The following is a 10593-nucleotide window of genomic DNA, read 5'->3' as shown; positions in this document are numbered from 1 at the left end:
ATATGTTCCTATGCAGATGATGAGTATATGTTCCTATGCAGATGATGTGTATATGTTCCTATGCAGATTATGTGTATATGTCCCTAAGTCAGGTGCTGAGTCTTGTACTTAAGTACTTGGGTCTTCCTGAACATGCTGCCTTTTAAGAATAAGATTAAAAATAAAGGTAGTGAAGAAAAGTTTTATCACTCAGTTCTGATGGACTTGAGTGATACTGATGAACTGCAAGTGCCAGCATTACCCTAGAGTCCTCTAAATCCCTCTGGAGTTTTTCAGCTTTGGTCTTTTCAAAAAGCAGGCTCTGCTCAAGCTCCTTTATGTGGGCATGCTCCAGCCTGGTCTGCGTCTGTTAGTAAGAAAGAGCAGGAAGAGAAGAACAAACACCAATGCAACATGCCAGCCTTGTGCATCACGCAGACAAAAAGGCTTTGAAAAGAAGAGAAGCAAGGGACGAAATATTCTGAGTTAATGGGTTTCATACTTATATCTTCTAACAGGTAACACAAGTATAGCAGAGGAAGATGAAAGCATGTAAGAAGAGTGGCAACAAACAACATATAGGGGACTGAACAAACAATAAGAGGATGGTGAAGTCGATGACGGCGTGTGGAGACCGCTGGAACAAATCAATAAATTGAAGTACAAATGATGAGTCTGACAAATGAACAAGTCAAAAAGTACAGCAGATGGAAAAACTTGGAAAGAAAGATAGATTAAAATCAATTATTTTAAATAAAACTTCCAGTGTTACTTCCTGGTTTAAGTTAAAATGAGCTGAAGAAGTCAGGGACTCGAGATGCAAAGGTACTGCATACAGTACATTATACGCCCGTTGAGGAACTATTATACGGCAATCTATAGCAATGGCCTGGACAAGAAAAAAATCTTGTATAAACTTAAACTAAGATTACAGTGTAAATAATGATGGGCAAAAAAATACATTTCATTGACAGAAAAGGTCAAAGTATTAAAGAAGTTGTCTTTCTGAACTAATGTGGAAGAAGTGAGCCCGATTGGATTGCTTTTATTTGTTATTATTGTTTTTATTATCATTATTAAGATGTCACGTTCTACTGAATGAATGTATTCAGGTTACGACCAGGTTACCTCCAGGTCTCCTTTGGTGATGCATGCCTCCTCTACACGGAACTGCAGGTCCTCCACTTTCCTGATCAACAGAGAGAAAAAAGATAAACATTTACAAACTCTAAACAAATGTAAATTGTAGGGGACGACCCCCAAATTCCTTTGGCTCAGCTTCCTCCATGCAGGATGTACTGTTGGGATTGAAAACATCTGCGAAGTATTCCTTCCAACCCCCAACAACATCACTGGATGAGGTCAACAGCAACCCACCTCCACTATACAGTATGCCCAGAGTGCTGGTCCACTGATGGCCCTCAGCTGCCTCTGGAGTCCTAGCAGCACATAAGGACTCCTTCAGAATGACAGCCTCCCTCACCTGGGGTGTCTGCCACTGGATTTCAAAGATGGCTGCCACGGGAAGTATTGACGACCTTGCGGCCACAGTTCAAGACAACTGTCTCGACAATGGATGTGTGAACATGGCCCACTCAGACTGGATGTCCTCCACCTTCACTGATATGTGGCTAAAACTCACTCAGAGGTGTGAGTTGAAGATCCTTCTGACAGGTTCTTCTGCCAGGTGTTCCCAGTAAACCCTCACTACGCCACTGGACCTACCAGGTCTGTCTAGCATCCGATCCAAGTCACCACCATGTGGTGATCAGTTGACAGCTAGGCTCTTCTCTTCAAACTGAAGTCAACACCTGGTTGTTTTGGGAATCATTTTCCACGACTGGACAAACTGACCACCTCTCCCACTCTGCTGCCGTCTTTCCCCACTCAACACTCCATGTTTGTATTTGTAATCATCTCCATCATCAACATGTTTTTTTCTTGGTCTTTCTCCACATAGAAGGTACAGCTGGACCAAACATTTTGTGCTTGTGTCCTTCCTGTCCTCTCAAACCCAGCCAGTCGAAGCAGATGTCTGTTCGTCCTGAGCCTGGTTCTGTTGGAGGTTTCTTCTTGTTAAAGGGAGTTTTTCTTCCCACTGTCTCCTCTGTTCTTGTTCAGGATGAGAGACTGTGACAAAGTGAAGATTCAACACAATCTGCTGCTTCTTTAGATCGATACCTTTAATAACTGGCTTTTACAATGTATGTGAATGTTTTTGCTCCATGCCCTGAGACGACGTATGTTGGGACTTTGAGTTATATAATAAACTGAATTATATTGAAATAAATAAACTGAATTATATTGAAGATAAGCTCTACAAGGTCCCTTTAAGGAGTGAATGTCAACTGACTCCTATTAGCCATTTAGATCCAACCTTGCAAACAATATTCTTCAAAATCTCAAGTAATAAAGTGAGATCTCAAAAAATGTGCTAGCACTCTATAGCATGTTTACAGGAAGACTGTCAGCTACTACCCCATAAAACTTTAGCTCATAATCTGTCAAATCAACTAGTTATAGTCGTTTTTCTGTGAACAGGTTGCTCAACTGTGGCAACAACCTTGAATTAGTTTGGCTCCAAAATTCAATCAATTGTAGATATATATCCTAAAAACATTTTTTAGAGTTTCAATGAAATCTAACTAGTGGTTCATGGGATATTTTGCTAACACACACACTCAAATGTGGACAAAAACCATATATTTTTCTTTGAAGAGTTTCATATCTTCAGTTCCTGTTGCAGCTGCTGTGGACATTGACTGGAACGCGCACCTCTTTTCTTCCTCCAGCTGGTTGACGAGCTCCACTTTTTCTCGATCTGCTGCTTCCACCATCGACCGCAGCTGATCCAGTTTGGTCTCCATCTCCAGTGCATACTGAAATACACAAGATAATCAGGATAAAAAATTAAGATTGTGGCTATGAACTTGACACGCAAAGCGAGTGAGGACAGAGGAAGCTGGAAAAGAACCAGAAGTCATTACAAGCTAAGCTGAAGCTAGCAGACCCCAAACACAATGAATGACAAAGTGCTTCAAGCACAGCGCAGCAGTAGAAAACAACGGGCTGCTCATGTACCAGTGGGGAGCCCTCAGGGCCTTCAACGCCTTCAGAGAAGGCCCAAGAATTTAGCACATGATGCTGTTACATTTTTATTTAATATTTATTTGATAAAATATATATTTTCTATGTTTTTTGCAAATATTTTTATTTTCTGTAAACTAATGTACAAAAATATAGTTCTCCAACCAGATTTTTATTTTATTTTTTGTCTCAGGACAGAAATAGGATTGAAGGGAATTTCTTGTTGGTTAGGACTTCTCTGTCGTGAGAGAAGGCTGTAGTTCAGTCTATCCACGCTGACTTTGCTCAGAAACTGACAGGAAAATTGACCAATCACAATGCAGATGCAGAGTGGGCGGGACCAAAGCACGCAGCCTTATGCCTGCGAGAGGTTCTGTGACAGAGTTAGCCATTTGTGTTCAAAGCAGTCCTGCAGGAGCCTTACATGAATCAATCTAGCTAGCTTGTTTGCATCACCTTTTTCAATGTGAACAAGATTTTATTCCTAAAAGAAAGACGAACAGGTCGGAAGGTGTAGGGGGCATAGGTTGAGGCGCAGAAGATGCATCGGGAGGCTTGGAACCCTTCCATAAGTCCTTGTAGTTCTAGTATTATAACATAATTTGTTTAAAACTAGAGCTCGACCAATATATTGGTAGGGTCTATATTTTAGGCCGATATAGACGTTTGGGGACGTATCATGTTGGTGATAACGTCCCATTATACGCCGATATAAACACGTCTAATTTTCACCCCTAAAATTCTGGAACTAGCTGTAATTGTAAAATATATCCAGCAGAGGGCGCATGAAGACAGCTTTCAAGTTATGCCCTTTCACTTAAGTTTCACTTTCATCACAGCTGAAGCAGGGAGCAACTGTGTAGCAGATTTTACTGACCAAGGCATGGTAAGTTTATTTTAACTGATCTGTAAAATTAAAACAAATTAACAATATTAAATTCTCTTCAATGCTCCAACACACTTGTCATTAGCTACGTGCCTCTCAAGTTAGCAAGCTAACGTTCGTGTTCAGTTGCACCACCTTCACGATATTAGCCCCGTTGTCAGTAGTTATAGGAACCAGTCCTGTCAGACTGAGCTTCCAGTTTGTGAAAACATCCAGTGTTGGTAACGTTATCTTTGTCGTCCTCAATGAAATGCATTGTTTGTCTGAAATCTTTACTTCTCTACAAAGAAAAATAAACTGCTGCAGTCAATACTAATTAGACCTTCACCATACGTGACTGTTTAAACAATGAACAGGAAGGTGTTTCTTTGTTTAATTTATTTTTTTGTAACACACGTGATAACTTCATGGTGAACAGTGGAGGATAGAAAATGTGAACACACGTTAGGAAGACAGTTTTCATGACCAGTACACCACTTGTAAACCTACTGTGTTACTACGTAGAGCATGGATCAGATTAGCTTAGCTTCATGTTGCTAACAGCTGCGCTAAATAAACAAGCCCCGCTCCACTCACTGTTTTCTTAGACTCTTGGGGGTGGACAAAACTGAACATTTTTCATCCATTATATTGGTTATCGGTGGTCCTGGCGGTCTTGCAATCCTGTGGTTGCAGGTTTGAGCCCAGGTTATGTCAGGAAGGGCATCCGGCGTTAAAAACAATTGCCAAATCTTTCATGCAAATTTGCTCGCTGTGGCGACCCCTGAAGACGGGAGCAGCCAGAAGAAAATCACTAGGATGTTACTTTTGCCTCGTTTTGTGTTGCAGGAAGCATAGTGTGTGCACGTGTCCGACCTGGTCCCGGCCTTTCCTCAGCAGAACCAGCTCCTGCTGCACCTCTCCTGCATGGCTGGTAGCTTTGGCGACCTCGCACCTCTCCAGGTCCCTCTCTGCCAGCAGCTGCTCGATGTGCTGCTGCTTCTCTTTCAGCGCCTCCTGCAGCGCCGTGGTGCTCGAAATCTTACGAGCGTACCGAGCAGACGTTTCTGTCAGCTGAAAAATTAGACGCACACATTTTAGTGCGTAGTTTGTTCGCCGGCATAGATTTGTACCGACACCTGAAAACTTGTTGCAAAATAAGAACCCAAACAGAGCGGGGAATTATGACTGGTCCAAGCATTTCCCTTAAAATAAAACAAAAGATTATTAACACTTTACAGTCTCTCGGTCGAGTCAAGATTCTGGGAAGTGGTCGGGTGCACGAGCACAAATCAAACAAAGTGTAAATCTGATCAACAGACAGTTGGACAGATCTTTAAAGAAGATTGGGACAGCAGGTGTGGTATCAGCTGTTTATGATGGCAGGTGAGTCTTACCAGTCCTGCACGGCTGGGTTTGCCGCTGATGGAGGAGGTGGCTGAGCTCAGGGAGCTGATGGAGGAACCACTCGGGCTCCTCTTGAGAGTGGACCTCCTGTGGGAGCTTTTTGTCTTGGTAGGGGTGGTGCAGGGGAAACCAATGCGCGTCACCTTGTGAACAGGAGCAAAGAGCCCATACCTGGGTGAGCACTGGAAATACCTGAAACAGGTTGGAGCACACAAAGACACCTGCTGGTTTGAGGAAACAGCCTTCAGGTCAGCTTTAGGGCTTGAGGGCTACAGCTAAAATTAGCAATACCAGAGCCAAAAGCTCAGATTAGCAAAACAGTAGCTAAATGATAACATTAGCATAAAAACAAAAATAGAGCAAGTATCCAGAAGGAGATTTTAGGGAAATGTTTTTAAAGCAATTGAATAATTCATGTAAGTCTCTGTTTCTAAATAATCCTGAATAATTAAACAATTTTAAAAGCTACAAAAACTAAAGCTCTTGGCACATTATTTATTCCTGATCACACTGAACATTATATTTATGAATGTTACGACGGAAGTGTTTCTGCGCTCATGCAGTCATGTTCACAACAGACTCTGGCCCTTCGTTATTTATGAATAAAATAAATATTCAGCTTAGATTAATATTTTACACAGTGCTACAACTTGTTCAGTACTGGAGTTGTACGACTTGCACTGCCAACACCCCAGTACCGTGCATCCCAGAAACATTCTGTACTGGTGCTCTTCACCTGGTCCCAGCTACAGCGCCGTCATTCTTGCCCAAAGGTTCGTCCAGCTCCACACCGCACCAGTCTCCTTTGGCAAAGTCCGTCTCTCCAAGAAAGCGCACCACGCCTGCCTTCGTACCTCCAACCTATCATGAAAAACTTATTTACTCTTAATACTCATAAATCATACAAAGAGTTCAACAAGGTGAATCAAGTATCTCATGGCTAAACAAGCATTACATTAAAGATAAAGCATATTATTCACTGCTGGCCCTTTAGCAGGGGCTCTGTAGCCTGGAAATGACGGCAGTCATCTTGTTGTCAATTCAACCAGTTGTAAAGATTCTCGTGATATTGCATCATGCTGCTGCTGCAGGTTTTCCAGCTGATGACGTGAGTCCATGTTTCGTGGACTCACGTCATCAGACGGACAGATCTGATGTCGACGGAGGCCTTTAGCATCTAGACTCTACCTTGGAGGAAAAGTGTTTTCCTTCTTTTATCGTTGGATCCTTTTGGACCTGTGTAGTTTCAGCTCCTGGTTCTGCAGCTGGACGTGTTGTGTGTTCAGAGACGATGTTCTGCAGACCTTGGACGTTTTGAATTACTGCCTCCTTGTCATATAAAAACCATCCAACCGTAATCTGCTCCTGCTGTTGACATTAAAAAAGCTTTTCCTCCCCACAAACACCGCTCACTGGACTTTCTCTGTTTTAATCCTTCTGTGTTCTTAGGGATGACTGAAATATGACTCAAACCCGTATTTGTCCCCATTTTGAAGCCTGCTAAACTTCAGCAGGTCATCTTCACCATCATTGCATGCCTACAGGCATTGAGTTGCTGCCGGTGACTGGTTGATTAGTTGTGTTAGCAAACTGAACGGAGTCAGACCTAAGACGGCGGTCGGTGAGTGTAAATATGCGGTTTGAGTACAAACCCTTAACATTCTTACATAAAGCCTGTTTACATGTGACATTTATGCTTTTCTCCATGATCCGGTCATGTGAGCTCACCAGGACTCGCTCTCCCAGCCTCAGCTCCCTGCGGTTTCTCTTGTTGGAGTCTGGATCTGACAGGTTGGACACCGACTCGCTGGATGCCGCCACTCGGCTGAGCGCACCGCACGTCTTTACGCTGGTGCTCTGAGCTGAAGGACGTCAAGAAAGAGATGGTGAAACCAACGTTTTACATTGTTTAAAAAGATCTAAGCAGCGACGAACAGCCCGTCTTAGCGATGCTCTGGCCTGCGCCACAGTACCTGGCAACAAGGGCACCCAGTTCCTTTTAGCCTTTAGCTACTGTCCTGCTAATTTTTGTTAACAGCTACTGTTTGCATTTGAAGCTTGGCTACTAAAGCTATTAATAATAGTTTAGCTGATTTTAGCTTTTAGCTACAGTTTTGCTACAGTTAGTTAAGGCTAAGCTGCGGTAGCTTGGTGGTCAGTGCCATGCTCTTGTAATCTTGAGGTTGCGTGTTCAAGCCCAGGATACGTCAGGAAGGGTGTCTAGCGTAAAACAAATCGCCAAATCTGTCGTGCGAGTTCGTTTGCTGTGGCGACCCCTGAAGAAGAGAACAGCTGAAAGAAACTTCTTCTTTTAATTGTTCAAATGTAGGTAGAAAACGTGAAGACGTCTTCGAAATGGGGACTGCAGTTCAAGATGGCCGACATCCATGAATAAAACAGCACCAAGGAGCATTACCTGGTAATTCTTTATCTGATGAAACTGAACTGGATTAAAAACATGTAACTTCCTGTTCTCAGCGAGCGAGGCTAAACAAATGGCAGAAAAGGCTAAATATTTCAAAAAGCTAAAGCTGCACCGAACGTTGAGTTATGATTTGTTGGAACAGCTGGAAACTGCACAGAAAAACGTGCAGAAGAAAACTGGATGACAGCCGAGTGAATGCTTCATAATTCACACAGTAAGATGTAAAAGGCGAGCTGTTATTACCAGTGGAGGTGGTGCCGCCAGGAGCCGACTCGCTTGCTGCAGAGGCTCCTGGGACGGGGCTGGCCTGCCCTCCGTTCCCCTCCTTCTGTGGCAGTTCAGTCCTGGACAGCTTGGAAGGCCGGGTAAATATACCGTGTCCGTCTTCGCACTGGAAATATCGTACGCCTGCCACCGAGCCATCGTTCTTCCCAATCGGTTCATCCAGAACAATGCCGGCCCACTGGCCAGGAGCAAACTGAGTGCTGCCTACAAACTGGACGCAGCCGGGCTTGCTGCCGTTCACCCAGACCCTGTCTCCAATCAGAAAGTCTGCGTTTCCATCCTGGGTTGGAGAGGCCTCGCTGAAGGGGGGCTTCTCAGGAGGAACTGGCTTTGGAGTCCCTGCAATTCAAAAATTTAACAAACATCATAAAGAAGATTGAACCCTAAACATACGTTCTAGTTTAAAATGATCTTAATTTACAGCAGCTAGCTGAAAGAAACAGCAACTACAGATTCAGTCCACACTTCCATCCTGCAGAGGAGCCTCTTAAAGAAACACTTTCATCCAGTCTTGTGTTTCCTGACTCCTATCGTTCCTTTGGGCGACAGAATTCAACCTTCCAGGAGGGAAACCCGTCACCCTCTCCCCTGCAACACACTCCAGCTTCTCTAGATGATCCCGAGGCATCCCCAGGCCAGAGACAACGTGTACTGTGACCTTCAGACAGTCTTGGGTCTGCCCCAGGGGTGCACCTGAAAACCTCCAAAGAGAGGCGATGGGGAGGCAGTTGTCTTGAACCATTTCACCAAGTCCTTTTGATGAGGGGGGGCAGTGGTCCTGTTCCAAGTTCACCCCAGATGATCTGTCTGAGTCCAGCCACCCTATGGAGGGAGATCATTTTAACCACTGGACAGATTTTGATGACCCTCAACACAGTGTGTGTGTGTGTGTGTGGGGGGGGTGGGGGGGGGTACAAGTCTCTGAGTCTTGACCCCCAACAAGGACCGTCCATGTCTTTTGTATTGACTGCTGGAGATCAGCACCTTCTCCCCGTGAACCCTGACAAGAGTTGAAGCAAAGTTCAGAGAAACGCTTCAACTCTTGCTCTTTGTTGTCGTTTCATGTCTTTTAGGTTTTTGTTACAAGCCACAGTTTTGCTACTTTTATCTTTTAGTAATCATTTTGCTACATATTGTAGCTACTGCCCTTCTAATTTTAGCTTGTTTTTTGGTCATTTTTGCTTTCAGCCACAGCTTTGTTACTTACCTTTTAGCTACAGTTTTGCCACATTTAACTTTCAGAAACTGTATTATTAATTGTTACTTTAATTATCGTTTAGCTTAATTTAACTTTTAGCTACTGTCATACTAATTGTTACTTTTAATGATGGTTTAGCTTCATTTAGCTTTTAGCTAATGTTTTACTAATTGTTACATTTAATGATGGTTTAGCTTGGTTTAGCTTTTGTCTGTGGTGAAGCTACATTTAGCTTCTAGCTATTGTTAAACTAATTATTGCTTTTAGTCAAAGTTTCTTTATTTGTCACACACCACATGTGGTACACAGGGTTCCAGTTACAACCAACAAAAATACAAAATGTAAAGAAAAACAGTAATAAGATCTAGCAATCTTTAGCCATGGTTTAGCTACATTTAGCTTTTAGCTACACTTACACTAATAGTTGCTTTTAGCTATGGTTTAGCTACATTTAGCATTTAGCTTTGGTTAAAGTCCCTTTAGCTTTGTTTGTGCTAAATGCTTATCTCCTATTTTGCTAATTTCTGCTTCCAGCTAGTTTAGTTACTTTTTACTCGTAACTCTGATTTTGCTACCTTTAGCTTCTTTTTTCTAGCATCTAGTTAATCTTGTCATGTTGTGTTTTATTGTGCTGCCTACTTTAGCTTGTAGTTTAAGCCACTTCCTGTAGAAGAAGCAGGACTTTAACATTCATCCTTCCTTGAGCTTCTTACCAGAACACGGGGACGTTCTTGATGGAACACCAGCCGGACGGACGATTCTACTGGGTTGTTTCAGCCCGCTAGCTTTGCCTGGCGTCGTCATGGCTCCCTGTTAGTGAGGGCGGGGGGCCTGATCAGTGGGGGGGACGAGGCCTTCCCAACCATGAGAGGAGCTGCAAAGCCAAACAAAAGTGGGACTGTACATGCAGCTACATACAGAACGGCAGCACAAACACACATCTGTAACAGCTGCAGGAAAGTGACGCAGATGGAGAAACAGTCGGCACAAAAGACAGGAAGTGGAGGAATGGAACGTAATCATGTGCGATTAGTACAACTCGATTATGTTGAGTAGAAACGTTTCACTTGTTAGTGAAACGAGATGAAATGTGGAAAAAGCAGAAGCTTTGACCTGTTAATTATAAACAGTCATTAAACTACATTAAGCACAAAAAGTGAGAATACTGTGGATTATAGATTATTGGAGTAACGATGTCCTGAGAGCGCACACTGTAGCTGCACTCACACAGAGACATGTAGGAGGAGATGTATGAAGGCAGCAGACCAGGAAGTGATTTAAAGATGAAGATGTACCAGTGGGAGAGTCTGTGTGGAGTTAATGGTGACCAGTTAACCAGTGGATACT

General features: G+C 43.2%; 1 protein-coding gene across 1 annotated transcript in view; it reads right to left on the bottom strand.

Annotated features, from left to right (window-relative positions):
* The window catches only part of clip1b (CAP-GLY domain containing linker protein 1b), a 45517-nt gene extending 35464 nt beyond the window's left edge, over window positions 1–10053 (bottom strand). The window contains exons 1-9 of the mRNA XM_037691779.1: window positions 9960–10053; window positions 8007–8387; window positions 7067–7200; window positions 6075–6199; window positions 5329–5530; window positions 4808–5005; window positions 2755–2858; window positions 1108–1168; window positions 242–346 (exon numbers count right to left, since the gene is read on the bottom strand). Of these exons, the coding sequence (XP_037547707.1) occupies window positions 242–346; window positions 1108–1168; window positions 2755–2858; window positions 4808–5005; window positions 5329–5530; window positions 6075–6199; window positions 7067–7200; window positions 8007–8387; window positions 9960–10050 (1401 nt within the window). The 5' untranslated portion in view covers window positions 10051–10053. The remainder of the gene's footprint in view (window positions 1–241; window positions 347–1107; window positions 1169–2754; window positions 2859–4807; window positions 5006–5328; window positions 5531–6074; window positions 6200–7066; window positions 7201–8006; window positions 8388–9959) is intronic.
* Window positions 10054–10593: the final 540 nt, after the last annotated feature.

The sequence above is a fragment of the Nematolebias whitei genome, chromosome 18 (genome assembly GCF_014905685.2).
Source record: "Nematolebias whitei isolate Nwh7 chromosome 18, NemWhi1, whole genome shotgun sequence".
NCBI classification, from domain to species: Eukaryota; Metazoa; Chordata; class Actinopteri; order Cyprinodontiformes; family Rivulidae; genus Nematolebias; species Nematolebias whitei.
Note: the sequence above shows the minus strand (reverse complement) of the source record. Positions and strands in the feature narration are given on the sequence as shown.